A 20863-nucleotide genomic window follows, 5' to 3' on the forward strand; every position below is an offset into this window, starting at 1 on the left:
GTGTTGCATGTTGATGTTTGACACTCGTGAGAGAGTTCTTTTCTTGATGTGGGACAAGAATAGATGTTTGGGAGATTATTGGTGCAACCGCAGGTCAAGGTTGACCTGGTTGACCTGATTCGGGAAAAGTCCAAGTATGGAGACTTGGCACGGAAAAGTCCAAGCAGGGAGCTTGGCACTGGAAAAGTCCAAGTATGGAGACTTGGCACTGGGAAAGTCCAAACAAGGAGTTTGGCACGGGGAAAAGTCCTGGTGAGTGAAGCCAGGCAGTCGGGAAATCCAGGTGAAAATCCTAGTGAGTGAAGCTAGGTGAAGGTGAAAGTCCTGGTAAGTGAAGCCAGGCATTCGGGAAAATCCTGGTGAGTGAAGCCAGGTGAAAATCCTAGTGAGTGAAGCTAGGTGAATGAGAAAGTCCTAACTGGGATGTTAGGCAGTGTGAAATCCTGGTGAGTGAAGCCAGGTGGAAAGTCCTGGTGAGTGAAGCCGGGCAAGGGAAAATCCAGATGGATCAAGGGTGATCGGACATCTGGTGTTGAGAAGTCCAAGTGAGTGAAGCTTGGCATATGGAGTCGGAGAGGGCTCGGTAGCTCGTTCTCCGAACTAGGTTAGAGAGGGCACTCTAAACCGAGGAGTTGGATCGGTCTGGTGACCGATCCAGTGATACTGCGTTTGCCCTGATCGGTCTGGTGACCGATCAGAATCAGATAAGTGGCTCACTGATTGCAATCTGATCGGTCTGGAGACCGATCAGGAGGCAACGCAACCTTGCGAGAAGAAAACCGTGGATCGGTCTGCTGACCGATCCACCCATGGCCTGATCGGTCGGCAGACCGATCAGGCATAGATCAGTGGCGTGAGGAGCCGAAGCCTGATCGGTCTATGGACCGATCAGGGCTTCGATCGCGACACCTGATCGGTCTGGGGACCGATCAGGTGACAAACAGAAGCCTCATGCGCCTAGGCTGATCGGTCTGCAGACCGATCGGGGTTCTAGCCGTTGCGACGCAACGGCTAGTTTCTTCGCTGTCTTCTTCGCAGGTATAAAGGGGTCGAGAGCTGCTGCTGCACTGTTACTTCTTCCTCTTCTCTTCTGCTACAGAGCTGCTGTTCTGGTGCTTGAGCTTTGTTGAGCTCTTCTTCGCAAGCTTCGCGTGAGCTTCTCGACTAGGATATCCTGCTGTTGTAGGTGTTCTGAGGAGCTGCTGCTTCAACGAAATCCAGTCGGCGAGGAGGCAAGAAAACCTGTGTTTTTACATTCATTGTTCTTGTCTTCTTGTATTTCTTGTTGTATTCCTTTCTTGCTGTTGCAAGAATATTGTGGCGAGGTTTCTCCACCCACAAGGAGTATATTGTATTAGCCGGTTTTCCGGGGACTCATCCACCGACGGATTGATAGGTTTCGTCCACCTTACGGACACGCCGAGGAGTAGGAGTTTCATCTCCGAACCTCGTTACATCCTTGTGTTAAGGTTTGGTATTCTTCCTTTCGTTTCTATTTGTATTTTCCGCTGCGCTAACAAATTGTAGGAAGAAACGAGCGATTTGGGGCGGCTATTCACACCCCCCTCTCTAGCCGTACGAAGAGATCCTAACAAGTGGTATCAGAGCGAGGTCGCTCTTCATCGGATTCACACCCGTGGGAGCACAAGCGCTAGAGAATGGATCGGTTCGGAGAAGATGTCACAATTCCGCCTTTCTACGACCGCGACGATTTCGCGTTTTGGAAGGTAAGAATGAAGTATTTTCTTATGACTAACTTAGTGCATTGGAGTTGTGTACAATTAGGGTTCAATCCTCCGATGGATAAAGAAGGAGGACCTTTAGAAAAGAAGAAGTGGACGGAGGAACAAATCCACCAATCCGAGATCAATGATGAGGTAACGAAAATTCTTGAGTTTTCATTACCTAATGACATCTTGTGTGAGATAGGTGGTTACAACAACGCCAAGGGGTTGTGGAACAACTTGGCCAAGTTCCATGAGGAGAGCTCCACTTCAAGCCATGAAGAGGAGTCAAGTGAGCTAAGTAGCTCACACCATGGAGGAGAGGATTTAGAGGTTGAGGGTCACTCAACATCTAAGGATGAAGAGGAGGAGAGTTCTTCTTCAAGTTTGGAGCAAGAAGAAGAAGCTTCTACCTCCGGAAGGGATGAAGGAGAGAGCGTTCAACCATCCTCAACCCTAGGTAACTCAAGCAATTTAATTTCTTGTAAATTACGTATAATGTGCTTTGAGTGTAGGGAGTATGGACATTACAAGAGTAAGTGTCCAAGGAGGGTTAGGAAGACTCCACCGGCGCCAAAGGTCAAGGAAGTCGGAGTCCCAATACGCAAGGGCAAGGAGCACGTGGTGTGCTTCCAATGCAAGCGAAGGGGACATTATCGGAGTCAATGTCCGAGGGGGAGGCAACCTCACAAGGACAAGAAGACGAGCACATCGATAGGGGGAGCTAAGGCAAACCCTAAGGTAACCTTTAAGGCTCATTATTGCAATACTAGTAAGATGCATGCTAGTAGTTTGATTGCAATTGACAATAATGATAAGCATGATAATTATAAAAATCGATACACATGCTTAGGTGCCAAACATGTGAGCCTAGATAAGGATAACACTAGGAAAGCCAACCCTAGGATCAACTCATCTAAGGTTAAGGATAACCTAGGTAGAAATCCCAAATCATCTAGACATATGCCTAGGAATACCTCAAAGAAAAATGATAAATTAAAGTTTGAGGTATTAGAGAAGGAGAATCAAGTCTTGAGGTCAAGACTTGATACTTTGGAAAAGGCTCTTAAGAACTTGGAGAAGTCATCTCTAGGGTTTAAGGGTCAAAAACCAATATCCAAGGACAAGAAAGGTTTGGGTCACAAACCTAAGTCCCAAGTGGTCAAGCCCACTTATCATAATGTTCCATTCGATTATGGAACAAAATCTAGGGCTAGGAAGACCATCACCAAGGTCACAAGGGGAGTCACCCCTAGAGTTGATCTTGATGAGTCCCAAATGACCAAGGCTTTAAAGCCTAGGAGGGTCATTAGGAGGGTTGCTAGGGAAGTCATCCCTAGTGAATATTTAGTGAACCCAATGAGCTCAAATAGGTATTGGGTTCCTAGGAGCGTGATTTCATCACGCTAGATGGATTAGAGTGTGCCAACCTTATTTGGATAGATAGTTAATCTATTCATAGCAAAAGGTGGCATTTGAGGAATTTTCAAGGTGTAATCAAGCCTTGAAAATGAAATGGAAAATTATTCCTAAGGTGATTAGGATTTGCCAATCTCAATTAAGGAGTTTTCTAGAGTCAATCTAATTGGCACATAGTGATCTAAAAATCTTTTGTATTTGATTTTAGGTCCATTACACTTAGGAATATAGAATTTATGGCAAAATGATCAAAATTATCAAAAATTGCAACTAAGACTAGAATTAGGTATTTTCTATACCTTTATATGCTATTTTCCATGTATTGTTTGCCATATGCCATGTCATGACATCATATTTATTTTATGATCATTTAAAATGTCATGATAATGCTTAGGTTAGTTATATGTCATGCCTTAGTTAAAGTTTCATACTTTATGCCATGACATCATGACATTGGCACATGTTATTATGTATGATATCATTTTATGCCATGTCATCATTTCTTGCATTTATAATCAATGAAATTGATCTAAGGATAAACAACACAATTTGATATGGAGATCAAGTTGTTGTTTTAGAAAAATGCATGAGAACTTAGATTAAGCTAACCTTAACCCATATCTCACATCAAATTGACTTGAATGTGGTTTGATACACCTTAGATGTGTGTGAGATATTAGGATCATGAGTTAGGATCAAGGTGCATAGTTTTTGTACCTAGATGAGCCTAATTCAAGAAAAGGAGGATCATAGGGAAAGCTTGTGTACAAGTCATGTACATCTAGCCCTAAGATTATGGTCCTAAATTCAAATGATTTTAAAAGCATTTTAAAATTGATTTGAAAAACCTTGATGAAGCTTTCCTAGTGATAGCATTCATCATTGAACATTGTGATACAAAGTTGAGTTAAACTTGAACTTTTTCAAAGTTTTTGAACTTTGTATCAAGATTGAAAAATGGAAACTATTTTCATAGAAAATTATTTTTCCGTGATAGTATATGGTATGAGGAGTGTATCCTCAAAATTTTACGATTTTTGGAATTTTCTGGAATTTATTAGGAGTTTCTGAATTTCCGGGAAGGGAAATCAGAAATCTCTGATTTCAGAGTGTGGATCGGTCACCGGACCGATCCAGGGACTGATCGGTCTTGTGACCGATCAGTGATGATCCAGTGCGATCAGTGAAGCGTGGATCGGTCTGGGGACCGATCCAGGGGGATTCTGATCGGTCTGGGGACCGATCAGTGCGTGCCAGTTTCTGATTTTCAGCTGTTGGTCTGAAATTTCAGCTGGAAGTTGGGTTTTGTGGATTTCTAAAGGTTTGAAACTCGCCAAGACATTGTTGGTGCAATGGTCAAGGGGGAGTTGACCTTTAGGGGAAGTTTTACCTAATTGTCAAGGGGAGTTGACTTTTAGGGGGAGTTTTTACTCCAAAAGACTTTTAAGGATTAGTGATATGGGATTATCACTAAGTTGATTGTTGAGTTTAGTATCAAGGGGGAAATTAAGAGTTTCAAATGAAAGGTATGGGACTTTCATTAGGAAGAAACTCTTGACCTTGATACCCTCCTTTTTCTTTTTGATGTGTGTCAAAAAGGGGAGAGTGTTCATTGGAGAATTATTGGAGAACCCAAGTTAGGTTATCGGGTTAACCTAAGCTAGGGAAAGAATGTCAAGGAATGTTCAAGGAAGAACATTGGAATTCTTTTTGATGTGTGTCAAAAAGGGGGAGAATTATTGGAGAACCCAAGTTAGGTTATCGGGTTAACCTAAGGGGAGAATGTCCAGAGAATGTTCAAGGAAAGAACATTGGACATTGGAAGATGGTTGGAAAACCTAAGTTAGGTTATCGGGTTAACCTAACTTGATTATGGTTTTGTCAAACATCAAAAAGGGGGAGATTGTTGGTGCAACCTTAGGTCAAGGTTGACCTGGTTGACCCGACTCGAGTTGACGTGACTCGAGTTGTATTTTGATGTTTGACTTGGGAAGATTGTCGGTGCAACCTTAGGTCAAGGTTGACCTAGTTGTGTTGCATGTTGATGTTTGACACTCGTGAGAGAGTTCTTTTCTTGATGTGGGACAAGAATAGATGTTTGGGAGATTATTGGTGCAACCGCAGGTCAAGGTTGACCTGGTTGACCTGATTCGGGAAAAGTCCAAGTATGGAGACTTGGCACGGAAAAGTCCAAGCAGGGAGCTTGGCACTGGAAAAGTCCAAGTATGGAGACTTGGCACTGGGAAAGTCCAAACAAGGAGTTTGGCACGGGGAAAAGTCCTGGTGAGTGAAGCCAGGCAGTCGGGAAATCCAGGTGAAAATCCTAGTGAGTGAAGCTAGGTGAAGGTGAAAGTCCTGGTAAGTGAAGCCAGGCATTCGGGAAAATCATGGTGAGTGAAGCCAGGTGAAAATCCTAGTGAGTGAAGCTAGGTGAATGAGAAAGTCCTAACTGGGATGTTAGGCAGTGTGAACTCCTGGTGAGTGAAGCCAGGTGGAAAGTCCTGGTGAGTGAAGCCGGGCAAGGGAAAATCCAGATGGATCAAGGGTGATCGGACATCTGGTGTTGAGAAGTCCAAATGAGTGAAGCTTGGCATATGGAGTCGGAGAGGGCTCGGTAGCTCGTTCTCCGAACTAGGTTAGAGAGGGCACTCTAAACCGAGGAGTTGGATCGGTCTGGTGACCGATCCAGTGATACTGCGTTTGCCACGATCGGTGCGGTGACCGATCGGAATCGAATAAGTGGCTCGCGATTGCAATCGATCGGTGCGGAGACCGATCGAGGCAACGCAACCTTGCGAGAAGAAACCGTGGATCGGTGCTCGACCGATCCACCCTGACCTGATCGGTCCGTGACCGATCAGGAAGCGAGGGGATAGAGAAGGGGCGATCGGTCTATGGACCGATCAGGCTTCGATCGCGACACCTGATCGATCGGGACCGATCGGTGACAAACAAGCCTCATGCGCTGGTGATCGGTCTGCGGACCGATCGGGGTTCTACGTTGCGACGCAAGCGACTAGTTTCTTCATTGTCTTCTTCGCGGTATAAAGGGGTCGAGAGGCTGCTGCTGTTACTTCTTCCTCTTCTCTTACGCTCTGAGTGCTGCTGGTGCTTGAGCTTTGTTGAGCTCTTCTTCAAGCTTCGCGTGAGCTTCTCGACTAGGATATCCTGCTGTTGTAGGTGTTACGAGGAGCTGCTGCTTCAACGAAATCCAGTCGGCGAGGAGGCAAGAAAACCTGTGTTTTTACATTCATTGTTCTTGTCTTCTTGTATTTCTTGTTGTATTCCTTTCTTGCTGTTGCAAGAATATTGTGGCGAGGTTTCTCCACCCACAAGGAGTATATTGTATTAGCCGGTTTTCCGGGGACTCATCCACCGACGGATTGATAGGTTTCGTCCACCTTACGGACACGCCGAGGAGTAGGAGTTTCATCTCCGAACCTCGTTACATCCTTGTGTTAAGGTTTGGTATTCTTCCTTTCGTTTCTATTTGTATTTTCCGCTGCGCTAACAAATTGTAGGAAGAAACGAGCGATTTGGGGCGGCTATTCACACCCCCCTCTCTAGCCGTACGAAGAGATCCTAACAGAAGTTTCGCCCAACCGATGTAAGCGGCGACGAGTCCGGGGAGGAGAGTCGGTGGGCTGCGCAGGAGGCGATGTTACAGGAGTCCCGATCTGCGACGGCGTGCGATCGGACGAAGTAACGCCGATCGGCTCGTGTGGTTCCCCCTCTTGGGGTGGCGGAGGACCGGAGTCTCTTCGACGTTTTCGCCGAAGTTCTAGCGGTGGATCCCCGGACGGGGGAATTCCCAGCTCGGCGGGAGCCGAGGAAACAGGATCCGCCTCAACCTCCGTTGAAGCGGATGGGGCAGCATCTGTTTCAGGGGCGGACTGCGCCCCCCCTCTCCCGCATCTGCCGGGCGGCTGGGGATGAGACCCCGTTCGGCGAGCTCCTTTTTGGTGGCCGCCTCGATCTCCATGGCCTTCAGTTTCAGATGAGCGGTAGCTTTGGAGCGCCACATGACTTCAGCTGCAATAGGAGAAATTAAAATCAGTTAGATAAAAAAGGTAAAGGGAGTAAAGAGTCTCTTACCCATACGGTAGGGAAGATTGGCCCGAACGGGAGATAACCCAAAAATATATAACACCCCCTTGAGCAGCAACTGGTCGATCTTGTATCGCTGACCAGACAACCAATTCGCTGCATGAAGATAGGCTGGATTGCTTCTGAACTTGCCGAGCTCCGGCTGAGTCGGCACAGCGGTCTGCCATTTGGTTCGAAATGTCGGCCGCTGCTTGTTGGAGGTCGGCATATTATCAAAAAATTTAAAGCTTATTCTACTCTGGAAAATGAAAGTGCCCAACTCGGATTGTTTGGGGTAGAAGAAGAAGTGGAATATTTTGGGGTCAAGTGGGATACTATGCAGCTTAAAGAGGACAACCACGGAGTTCGGCACGAGTTGGCCGAGCGGGATGCGGAAATAATTACAAACCTCCAAAATGAATGGATGGGTAGGAAATCTAAGGCCGCCCTGGAATTGGTCTAGAAAAAAGCAAATGGTGCCGATCGGCGGGTTATGGGGCCGATCGGACGGGCTGGCTATAATTATTTCGTGGTCATCAGGGATCCCATACGTCCGAACAAGACGCCGAGCGCCCTCTTCATCAAACCGACTCTCCATGGTCATATACCAAGGGCCATAAACACCAACAGCGGGCTCAGAGGAGCTTGCCATCTCGGAGGAGCAATAAGAGGGCAAGAAAACAGAGGAACGGGAGCGAAAGAGGCGAAATGAGCAGGGAAAACCTAGTAAGTGAAGGAAGAAGACTCACTGAGAAGGAAACGGGCGGAAAAGATCAGCCGGAAACTGGGACTGGATCGTCGGAGGCTACAGCGGCAGGGGAGGCAGACGGAGGAAGCACGAGCAAGCACACGGCGAAGGGAGAAGACGGAAGCTTTATATTGCCAGGGTTGGTTGGCCTCCGCCGTCGGATGCAGGTCACGAAAGACGAGGCCTTCATCCGACCGTCTATTTCGAAGCAATCGCGTCCCATCGTACTAAGCATCGCCGCCACGTGAGAAGAGCCACGTGTCGCCTTGCCACTAGGCGCAATTAATGCGCGTCATACCGCGCATGCTGCGACTTAATGGGAAGGATTTACGCGATTTTCGAGAAGATTTAAGCAAGCAAACGTCCACGTTGAACAACAAGGCATCCAAAACGAAGAGCCGAGCGGCTGAATCCGGCATAAGGGCCAAACGGCTGAAAGGAAGATTATAAGCTACGGCCAGGACCATATTGTCCAGTCGGTCGGACTTCGCCTCCTTGACTAGACTTGAAGGGAAGGCAAGTGATCCGGCGAGAAGAATGGGGACCCACTTTCGAAGGGTCTTAGCTTGAGAACCGATGAAGGGCTGACTAAGCGGTCAATGGCCGAGCCGATCAGTTGGGTGGTCCGAGCGGAGTTAGAGATAACCCATCCATGAGGTTGGGTGTCGGCCAAGGCGGGGAGGATCGAAGGGCCGGAGACCGACGGCGAGGGCAAAGAGCGGCGGGCAACCCGCTGGACAAAATAAGGCGAGGGACAAAAGGTGGCCGAGCGGCCTATGCGCTCGGCTCGGGATATGGGATGTCGGTAGAAGCATGTCTGATGATTAGGCCGTACACAAGATCGCACGATGGAGGATCTTGCCGTCACATCATGGAGAGGTTTATACAGTAGCAGTATGGCCTCAGGGACGCCTTTTCTGACGGATCCATATCTAAGCATGGCCCTTCTGACAGACCCATGTCTGGGCATGGTCAAATGCAGGTGATTGCTTTGATTGGCGCGCCCAGGCTTCTTCGAGGGGTCTATATAAGGCCTCAATTTCTTCACCGGAGGTATGCACGTCTTCATCTTGAGGCTACCTTCTTGTCATTCCTCGCCTGACTTGAGCGTCGGAGGACCGTTGCCGGGACACCCCTCCCGGCTCGGTTTTGTTGCAGGTTCGCCGGAGCACTCGAGGATCCAGCAGAGAGCGCCACGTGCCCAGCGTCCGCTGACTCTTGGTTCGGACAGGATCAAGTAGCATCGAACCTTTCTCTTGTTTCTTGAGATTTTTCTAGTCTATAATTCTTTAAATTTGTTAGATTTATGTTTTTAAAATTTCCTTACCATATAAGCTTCTTAGTCTACATCAATATCTGAGTCTAACTTAGGTTCATCCTTCTTGGTGGCTCTTAGTGCCAGGTTTTGGCTTGATTTGTTAATTGCCCTGTACATCTGGATTCATGCAATTCTAAAGTCGAAAAAAAAATTTATAAGGTACTTACGTCCAAGTTCTTCGAGATGTAGTAGGCATCTATGATCGAAGTCCATTCTGGGGTTCTGGGAAAAGCGTTGAGCGTGTAGCTTACTGAGTCCCGGTTGGTTACCGTTTCGTCGAGGTTGACTAGTCCGGTGATCAGCTCCTTGATCTTCGCGTGTAATTGGGGATACCTTCTCACCTTTTTCTAGATGGACGTTTGTTAGTTGATTCCGAAGACGGTCTCGTCATGCGAGCTTCACTTCGGATGTTCCTTCATGGAACTCTAGGAATTTTTCCAAGAGTTGTTTGGTTGATGAGTAACTTTCGATACGGTTGATTTCTTGAGACGGCAATACACATAGCAAGTGGTATTCTGCTCTCCTGTTTGCTACAAAATCACTTTGTTCCTTCTTTGTCCATTGATTTTCTTCTTTCTCTTCTCCTTGTTGATCCTTAGGAACTACAAAATCATATTTTATTATTAACAAAATTTCAAAATCAGTTCATAGGAATACCTCTATTCGGTGTTTCTAGTGTGCAAACTCCCCCTCGAACTTTGGCGGGTTGTGGCTTAGTTCGACCATTGATTTCTTTACTTCAATCGACGGTTAGTCTTTCTCAAACATCCTTGCTCTGATATCAATTGTTGGCCCCCGGATGGCTGGCAAGAGGGGGGGTGAATTGCTTGAAATTAGAAGAATATCCTTTCTTGATCTTTGGACTAAATTAGGCAAACACTTGTTTAGAAACAGAAAGTAAATACATAAAATAAAGATAGAGGCAAGAATATTTACTTAATTTGCAATCAGGGTATTGTTAATCCAAGACAAATGTAGATCACTAAAATATCCTTCTCCCAAAGGCAGAGTAGCCTCTTACAACGTTGAAAGCGTAGAAAAGTAAAGAGCAGAACTAGTAGTTGAAGTACATAATTTGTTTACCAGTGTTGTTCTGAACTACTGAGACCAAGACTTTATTTATAGTCTGCTGGTCGAAACTGACCGTTTGCTGACGTGGCAGCTCCGGGTGCCTGAGCATGGATAAAACTTTATCCATGTCGCAAAGGTTCTACAAATGCTAAACTTATCCTGGTCGAGGCGCCGGGATGCGACTCACACATCACCACTCAGCAGCACGTTGAGGAGATGTCCTGGGCTGCCCTAGGGGGTTCGGATGCCCAGACTGTCCGGGCATCTGGACTTCGTCCAAGCGCTTGAATAGTCAATATAGTGTTGACTATTTGATTTCCCCTCTGTTTAGGCTTAGTTCGTTTGGGTGATTTTGGCCATCCAGAATAGGGCTCATCCGAACCTATTTTTCAGCCTTCTCCTTGAGCAAGCTTCCACTCCAGCTTCTTGTCCCTCACAAATGCCACGTGCTTTCTTCTCGTCCGCTAACATACTCTTTCGCAGTACCTCATTCCTCGGACGTATCGATCCCGTCGACTCTGTCCCATGACATCCTTCTCACTAGTTGCATCTTTCACTCGACTTCTTGTGCTCTTAAGTTTCTACACACTTAGACACAAGACATCAAACATACACAAAACCTAACTTAACCTGGTTGATCACACCAAAACCATAATAGGGTACTTACAGTAATTACTCTTCATTTTAAATATCTTTAATTTGTTCATATCCACACATCGAGATATACCTTTGGAAATCTATTGATTATTTTATTTTGATGCAACTCTGGTATGTTGACTAGTTCTTTTAATTTCTCACATAATTTTGCAGTGTCTTTAGTTCTTCCAGGCACGTTCATCACAGTGTTGATCAAGATATTATCAAAGAAATTTTTTTTCTTAATATGCATAACATCTAAATTATGTTGAATGAGTAGATACTTTCAATATGATAACTCCCAAAAAATACTCCTTTTCTTCCAACCATACTTGTACATCATCCTATCAATGTATTTATTTATCTCATCGGAACTAGGTTGAGATACTAGTAGAAATTCATAACTATCTATTTGTTTAATGATTTCTTCACATGAAGTATGAACTATTAGAGGAGGTTTTCTGACTGCAACATTCTTTAGGATTTTTTTATTTCACCTAAAAAGGTGATTAACTGGTAAAAATTTATGATAATTATCAAACCAAGATACCTTCCCACTATAAGTTAATGAAAATACATCAGATTCTATCATATAATATGGGCATGCTAATTTACTAGTCGTGTTCTATCCCGATAATATTGCATATGCTAGAAAATCACTGGTCATCTATAATAATGCAACATGCAATCTAAATTTAGTTTTACTTGCAACATTATAAGTGGCAGACCCTATATTCCATAATTCATTGAACTCGGTAATCAGATATTACAAAAAAATATCTATCTTCTCCTTGGGATTGATTAAACAAGAAATAAGCACAGTAAAGAACATAAATTCATCTTTCATGCACATCTATGGTCGTAAATTATACGGTGTTAATATAACTGACCAAGATGAATATTTCTATTCTGACTGACCAAGTGGTTGAAATCCATCTGCAGAAAGTTCAAATCTCACATTACGTGGTTCCATTGCAAAAGAGGAAAATACAATATCAACATGTTTTCATGCAGGGGAATCACAAGGATGATATATAAAACCTCCTTCATGATCATGCTCATGATGTCACATCATGTGGCAAGCTGTAGCGGCAAATGCATACAAGTGTTAAAGTCTAGCAGTTATGGGAAAGCAATACATCACTTTCCGAGCAATATTTTTCTTCTTCTTCCTTGATATGTGAGTGTTATGCTTATGATGAGAGTGAGTATAGATTTTGCATTCACTCAATTCGTTGTCTCCATTCCAAAATATTATGTAGTTATTTATATAACAATCAATTTTTTCTACATAAACCTAAGCTTCTAACCAATTTTTTTTATACTATAAAAGCTATCAGTCATTATGTTATCAACTAGGAGCAATTCTGACATCAATCGACATATGTCATCATAACATCTTTTAGAAAAATGATGTTTTGCTTTCATATTCAATAACCTTATAGTAGTTGATAGTTAAGAATAACCAAAAAGAATGTCTTCGCACACTTATCTTTCACTAGCTTTTAACATTTCATATAGTTATTGATATTCAGGTGATGGTATTTCATCTATATTAAAATAATCAACTGCATTCATCGCATCGTGAACCTTTGATTGCATTGCAATATCATTCGTTGATGTTTCCCTAACAACAGCTGTGTCAAATGACGAACCACCAGAAGACCCAATTGGCTCAGACAAATAAGGCTCTCTGTGACTGTACCAATTGTAGTAATTTGACACAAAATCATCTCTACATATATGTACTTTCACAGTATCCTCATCATAGAATGCTCTGTTTCTACATTTAGAATGATTACATAGAACCCGTAACTCAGCACCATTCATACATTCTGGATGACTCTTAACAAACTTCACAAATAAGTCAACTTCAACAATAAAATCATTTCTAATAAATCTATTTTCTAATTGATTATATATCCAAGTTTTGTTCATAGACATTGTCACCTAATGAGAATATAATTTTATACAATTTGTTACAAAGTATATAAGTTTCACAAAATAAGAAACTATACTATATTTCATTTTCCAACCAAAGATAATGAGGTCTAAAATTATCTTAGATGTACATATACCAACAGTAAAATAACAAAATGACTATATCATGTTATAGATCTAAATACTAACTTAACATAGGTATTGTTTAATAAATTATATCTGAAAATGAGTAGTCTAGCTAAAAAAGAGTAGCAAATGTAGTAATATGCAAAAAAAAAAAAAAAATAATTAGCTAAAATTAATTACAAAGAATGACAAGCTAGGATAAATTCCTGGCAGGTCCAAGCTGGCACTCGAATAAGCTATTGGTTGTGTGATGGCGGGTAGTCACACTGCCTGCCGTAGCCAAGCTCGTGGCTAGCCAAGTTATGGCCGCCCATGCTTCCAGCCATGAGATGGTGGCCGGCCAAGCCATCGAACGGGGTCAACCATGCTGGTAGCGATGGCCTAGCTACCAACGGTGGTCAACACAGTCGACTGTAGCATACACCGCGTGTTGGCGGTGGGCATAATCGCTAGTTAGGTGATAGCGGTCGGCACAACCGCTAGCCTTGTGCTGTTGTCGCGTGTTGTGCCGACCGCTAGTTGCTGCCAACATTGGGCAGAGGGAGAGAGAGGGGGAGGAGAGAACTCACCGGAAATTGTTGGAGTAGATCGAGATTGGGGATCAAACGCATGTGTGAGTAAAATTTGAGGTTGTGCCCTAGAATTTTATGCAGACTTACCGAAAAAATTATTTCCGTCGGTAATTATCGATAGAACTTTATACTCATCGGCAATCCCTATATTACCGACAGAATATGTGTTTCGTTGATAATTACCAATGGAAAAGTCATTCTGTCGGTAATTCCTATTTTGTATTACTGATGAAATAGTTATTCCATTAGTAATACCTATTTGGTATTACTGACGGAATGACCATTCCATCTATAATTATCGACGGAACACATATTCCATCAGTAAACCTATCGGTAAAGCTAGGATTCTCGGGTTATGACTAGCTCTACCGACGGAACTTTATGTCCGTCGATAATTACCAATGGAATATTATTTCTATGGGTATTTGCCAATGGAAATTTATTCCATCGGTAATTCTATCATTATTCTGAGATATTTTTGTAGTGAATTTCTTTTCCCCATTTACAGCACAAGATTAAGCCAACATCAATCCCTTTTCTTACTTTGTTCTATTTTTCAAGCAAAAAGGGTAGCTTCAAAGGAAGTTGCAAGGTATATTTTGGGTTATTTTTAATCAATGTGTAGTTAGGAAGGCTATCTAGATTGGAATAGAGGTCTTAGGAATGCTAAATCTTATAAGGTAGCAAGATCAAAATAATTTATTAATTTCAAACCGTAGAGAATGTTTAGATTTTAAGTCATTATTCTTATTAGATAGTATTTTGATTATTTGAGTTATATTTGGTATTATATTTATAGATATAAGCTCGAGTGGATCGAGCATGGTGATCTACCACTCGAAAATTTTATTGTATATAAAGTGTGTGCATCTATCTTTAACTCTAATATATTTATCTTGTGCATGAATAATGAGATAATAAATGAAATTATATACTTGTATGATTTTTTTTCAAAAAAGGGGATTAAATGATACTACAAATAGCGAAATGAGTAAAAATAATAAAATAGTTGGAGGGTAAATACTTTATGTTATTTCCTGTTCACATGTGGGTTCATATAGGAATTAAGATGGGAAGGGTTGTTTTAAAAATTAAATAGATATTCTGACTTACTCTTTCGTTGATACCCGTCTTTATGTTGCTTGACCTTCCATGCTCATTGATACTTCATATTGTTGATACTCGTAGCCTTTTATTTGTGAACCCTATGATAATGAATTAACATACTTCATACGAAAATGTTAACTTGATTGATCATTCGATATGAAAAGTGAGCAGTTATGATAAATGAATAAAATGTAATGCTAAAAGTGAAATAACAAAGATGGTAAATGGAGAATACTAAAAAGTAAAAAATATAGCCTACTTTTATACCGGAGCTTTATGCCAGAGTATTGGACCACCTACATAATATGTGGTAGTGTATTTACCCGCAATCCAGAGTATCTAACCGCCTACATGATATGTAGTAGCGTGTTCACATGCGATCAATGTTTATTATGTCTTCCATCGATGAGGTCAAAGGCTTGTAGCCCGTATGTCAGATGACGTATGCAACAGTATTATATTCTGAGAAGGCTTTTAGCCTATATATAAAACATTATACTCTGATGATATTGGCTACAATTATTCATTTCTTAGTTAATTTATCAGATTTAAACCATTAATATACATGTTGATACTCATGTAATTTATGACATTTACCCATGATGATATTATACCATGGATGACCTATATTAAATAATAAGTATAAGAGGTTGTGATTTACTCTACTTTTTTGACTTCTTAAACAAAATTAAATTTCTACACATCTTTCCTAATTGCCCATTTAGCCATTTGGCTTACTGTCTACATTCCTTGGCCTCTTGTTTTGCAGGCATAGGAACCTTTTTGATATTATATATAGTTGGTTTTGGCCTTAATAGAATTATTCAAAGATTTTGACGTATTGATTCTTTGTTTTACTTTCGGCTCATTGTATTTATATTTTATTTCATATCTCATGTTACTTGTATAGTTTTGTTGCCTATGAAAAATATGATATATATAAAATTAATAAATTTTCTGATTATTTGTTTAGATGGTTCTTAGGGTTTCTTATATTATATTATCACCGAGTGGAGTTCCGGGAAGTATACCCTCAAGATGTGACAAAATGTCAAAGTGGGTCAAAGGCTGACTGAACACTTGATGATCAAAAGTCTAATGGGAAGTTGGCAAAGAAAAGTCTAAGTGAGTCAAGAAGGAACTTACACTTAGTGAAGAAACCCTAGCAGGTTAAGGTTGATGAGATGCTAGGCAATGAGAATTCCCAATAGATCATGAATGACTGGATGTTGTACAAAAGAAGTCTTGGTAGGTTGAGGTCAACCGGATACCAGGTGAGATACGAATTCATCTTGGAAAGACTGATATTAGGGTCAGTAATCGATTGTCAGGAAGTGGAATCGATTGGCAAATCCTAAACTCAAAATTCTGGGTTTGTATACTCGGATTGATTGGTTTGATCAATTGAGCAATGTTAATCAATTGACAACTATTTTATGAGGAAACAGAAAGCTGCCAAATCGATTGACCTAATCGATTAGGCTAATCGATTGGCAATGCAGTTTTACGAGGAAACAATAGGCTATTGAATCGATTGAACACTGGCAAATTGATTGAGGAAATCGATTGGCAATGGTTTCTCAGTGAATAGAAGGGTTCTGAATTGATTGAGGCAATCAATTGGCAGGAGTTTCACGAGAAAACAGAAGCTTGCCGATTCGATTGGTCTAATTAATTGAAGGCATTTTCACGAGAGAACAGAAAGCCTCGGAATCAATTAAGGTAATCAATTAGAGGCTAACCAATCAATTGGTATGACTCATCAATCGATTGGTCGGGCAAAAAAGAGTCGTTATGTAGGTTTTGAATGGTCGATTTGACGTGACAAGAGAATATGGATAAGGTTGATCGATTAGGAGGTGTTTGCAGCCCGAAAGGAACCCTTGAAAAGGGGAGTTCGTGGACATTTGAAGAAGCCAGTTTTTGGGTATTTAATTTGGGAGACAAGTGCTGTTGCATTTCCTACCACCAAGAGACAATCCAAAGTAAGAAACAGAGCAAGCAAAGCAATGTTCATATTGTAAAGTCATTTTTTGATTTGCTTTGTAATCTTGTTTACGTTTCTTGTTTGTATTCTCGCATACGAGCTTGTATGAGGCTTCTTTACCTCCAGAAAATTTTCGAGAAGGAGACATTCATAGTGGAGTTGTTAGTGTGAGAAGTAGACCCTTGGATTAGTTACTTTAAAGAGATGAATACTGATGTGGTGCATAACGAGTGGCTCCAAAGATAGCCTAAGGTCTAGAGTCAAGATGATGTGGTAGTCAAAAGTCTAGAATATGTTGGTGGTCAAAATCAAGGGATACGTGTCCAAGTAGATCGCCCGACGACCTCCAATTTGGTCCTACCATAAGGGTTTAGTCTGCTCATTACTCTCAAGCACATTTTCCCATTTACGCCAAGTCGTCTCTAGTCCGGTCAGACTATAAGGGCTCAGTCCCCTTATTACTCTTAGGCACAATTTCCAATTTACTCCCGGCCGGATCCAGCTCGATCAGACCATAAGGGCTCAATCCCGTCACTACTCTTAGGTACACTCTCCCATTTACTCCCAGCCGACTCCAATCTGATCGAATTATAAGGGCTTAGTCCCCTCATTGCTCCTAGTATGGTCTCCTACTTACTCCCGGTCAGCTCCAGTCCGGTCGGACCATAAGGGCTCAGTCCCTTCATTGCTCCCAGGCACGGTCTCCTACTTACTCCTAGCTGGCTCCATTCTAGTCAAACTACCATTGAGAGAAGTTATGGAATCACAATAATTTGTCAGAGAATAACAGCTAGTTGTTAAGGAATATTCCAATACTCTGTCACCTACAAACTACAGAGCCTTCTTTCATCTAATAGAGGTTCATCGTACATCCTCTATCCCTCGGCATGATCTGACACCTGACACTCGCTAATGCCTGATGATTGCAAGGGTTACCAAGGTAGTATAAAGGGGGAGGTCCCTTCGGTTGGCCAGGTACGCTCTTACACTCCAAAACTCACTCATTAAACACACGCATCTCTTCAGTCTGTTAATACTTAGTCTGTTCATACTTCTTTCGACGGACTTCTTGCTGACTTGAGCGTTAAAGAGCTTATGTCAGGTACCTCTTTTCTGGTTCTCGCTATAATGCTCTGGGTGCTTGATATGTGGTATTCGCAGAGCCGTGGGTACCATTGGCGATCATTGCACCTCTTTTCTCGACGAGACTCAGGTCCTCTCTTCGTCAACATTCCAACTTCCGTCACCGGCAACCCCATCTAACTCAGTTTTCAGACATAATCAAATACTAAATAAAATCAAGATATTAGTGTTACTTCAAATTTCCGCTACTACATGTCCTAATAATAAATACCTATATTATAACCAAATTACAAGGAATATAAACATTAACTAAATTTGTCGTGTGTGGTAAGAATAATACAACCAAAAAAGTTTACCACCAAGAAATCTTTTGAATCTACTTTCAGTCAGATTTAAAGTATGAACCTTTTGAATTTCTGACTTCAACACAATTCATAGTGAGTTTGATATGACAGTCCACTGTCAAACATATGCATGAAGCAGTATTCAAACTTTCGTGATTAATTGCTGATCCATAGCAGCGGTACGGTAATGTTTGCTATGACAATTTCTGCTTTTGTTTGGTACAGATGAACTGAAACGTACGTTTTCGATAAATTCGGAATATGGAGGGATAAACTTGTTGTTGTATGATATGAGAGTACTAACACGATAGTAAATTGTAAAAAATAATAAGCATGTAATAAATAGGTAAATAAAAGAATAAGATTTAAAAATTAGTATTTTCCGGATCGGCATGTCAATTGTCATTAGAGAATTTATTGTCGCCCACGGTGCAAAGATTATCCGGCAAAATTCTTCCAAGATCCGACAACTACTCGCGTCGTCCGCAAGCATGAGGCCCACGAGCTGGGGATTTGCACCCCCCTACGCGCGATGATCACCTACGTCACGCCCGATTTATGAATTTCCGGCTCGAACCCCCTAAAACCACCTGATTTGGACTCAGCCCGCAAATGCATGTAAATTCCCTTAACTTTGCTAAGCAAGGATGAAACGGCTTCATATATATAAGGTCTTCTAATCTTTTTAAGGTCTTCTAATCTTTTTAGTTTAGTAATGTGAGACTAAATACATTCACATATGTATTACCATAACAACTAGAAATAAGAAAAATATTTTGAATTAAATTAAAAAAGAAAAACACAAAACTCAACAAAACTAAAAGCAAACGGCGACGGTTTCTTCTCAAAACCTAAAGGCAATGCACACGTTTCCAACGCGTCGCGTTCTGTGAAGACATCCAACAACAACAAATTAAAATGCTCTAGCTATCAACAATAGATTTGGTGACTGCCTCTGGCTCCTATAAATAGCGAGGCTGAGATAGAGATCATTCTTCTACATATCAAAAATCAAGAGTTTATTGCTCATGGTGGCGGTATGCCTAAATACATCTCAATTTCTTCAGCGATCTCCGCAATGAGGTCTTCATCCAAATCGAAGTTTCCAATGTCTAAGCCTTCAGAATTCTCATGCACCGCAGCGCTCGATGATGAGCCCTTCGACGCAACTTCCCCAGTTCCCCTGCTCTGCAGCTCGTCTCTTCTCACGTCGAAGTCCGACCATTCGACGGCGTTACCGATCACCATCTGCTGGTCTGGACGCTGCATTCCGCCATGGATGTGGACGGGTGTAGGTAGAGCGCAGAGCATCGATGGAGGATACTTGGGAAGCAGAGGCTTCAGCGTCGGCTTCTGAGAGGACACAGAAGACTTCTTTTCGAGTTTCCTTTTCCGCAACTTTACAGGTTGACTCAGCCGTCCTTGATGTGTTTTTCGATGTTTCTGCAGAAAGGAAAATCTCAATAGGATTGTAATTTGCAATGTGTTGTAAAAAGTTGAATGCACAATACCTGAAGGTGGCTAGCAATTTGCTTGATTGTGATCCCGTCGACATTCATAAGCTCGAGTATCTTCCTTGGAACAGCATCTGGATTCATTTTATACGACATCATATTAAATCCCAAGTATTTATATATCCCAAGTTTAATTACTTACGTTGCCCTAAAAGCTCCACTGCTGATGAAAACCTCTGACGGAGATCTGAATCCCAAGTCAACCGCCCTGATCTCCTCCGCTGCGGTTTCTCACTGCCTTCCCCCGTTTCCACATCGGAATTCCCGGTGCATCGGACCGTTCTTCTCGGAGCGACCACGCCGTAGAATTCCAAACCAAGCTTCCCTTTTCCGTCCTCAACGTTAATGGAGTCACAATATTCTATATGAATACCCTCCAAATCTGCTTGGTTGCTTCTAGCAATCCCGTGTTCTGTTTTCCCCTGCATCGCCTTCTGCCGCATGACCTCGGCCACCGCCTTCGTCACCGGCTTAGTGAAGTGGAACCGCGCTCCGTGCCGCAGCGACTCGCAGATGATCTTGTCGTCGTCGTTGGCGCACATCGCTGCATGCATGCATGCATCAAGAACTAATAAATATTTCATTCTGGTGCAAGAATAATATTGATGTTCGTTAGTTAGTTGATTACTGATGACAGGAATGTCGGTTTGGTTGACGATGAGGTCGACGAGGTCGAAGGAAGCCAACGTGGTGGAGCCGGCGGAGCTGGCCTCGCCGGCGTGGACCTCAATCAAAAACAGATCGATTCGGTGGTCTTGTTCGCGGAGGGAGGACAAAGCTTCGGCTGTGCTCTTGAATGGTTGAACTGCATGATTGCAAATTCAAAGCTGATTAGAAAAATGCATTAGCAGTAAATTAATTTAAAAAATGCACCTAAAAAATTTAAAGAGGTGAGCATGGTGGCAATGATCTTGAGGCAAGTTGTGTCGTCATCAACAACCATGCATCTTATTGAATGTCTCGAAGAAGATGCTTCTTCCATGGTCGTTGAGAAATTAATTGATTGATTAGTATAATGTTGTAGATGGAGGTTGGGGCATTTTATAGCCGATATATTGGGGACGCGACAAAATGTTCCTTCATTTATTTCCTTACATTATCTCTTGAAATTATATATATAAAGTTATATTTGAAATAGTTTTTCAAGTGTAATAATTCTATATTTCATATAAGGAGATATAGAACTC

General features: G+C 42.2%; 1 protein-coding gene across 1 annotated transcript; it reads right to left on the reverse strand.

Moving 5' to 3' along the window:
* Positions 1–19188: 19188 nt before the first annotated feature.
* Positions 19189–20658, reverse strand: LOC121995052 (two-component response regulator ARR10-like). The gene is made up of 5 exons (XM_042548897.1): positions 20550–20658; positions 20305–20481; positions 19819–20220; positions 19674–19750; positions 19189–19605 (listed from the first exon to the last, which is right to left on the reverse strand). Exons 1-5 carry the CDS (start codon positions 20656–20658, stop codon positions 19189–19191), a joined length of 1182 nt encoding a protein of 393 aa, XP_042404831.1.
* Positions 20659–20863: the final 205 nt, after the last annotated feature.

This window comes from Zingiber officinale, chromosome 6A (genome assembly GCF_018446385.1).
Source record: "Zingiber officinale cultivar Zhangliang chromosome 6A, Zo_v1.1, whole genome shotgun sequence".
Classification (NCBI taxonomy): Eukaryota; Viridiplantae; Streptophyta; class Magnoliopsida; order Zingiberales; family Zingiberaceae; genus Zingiber; species Zingiber officinale.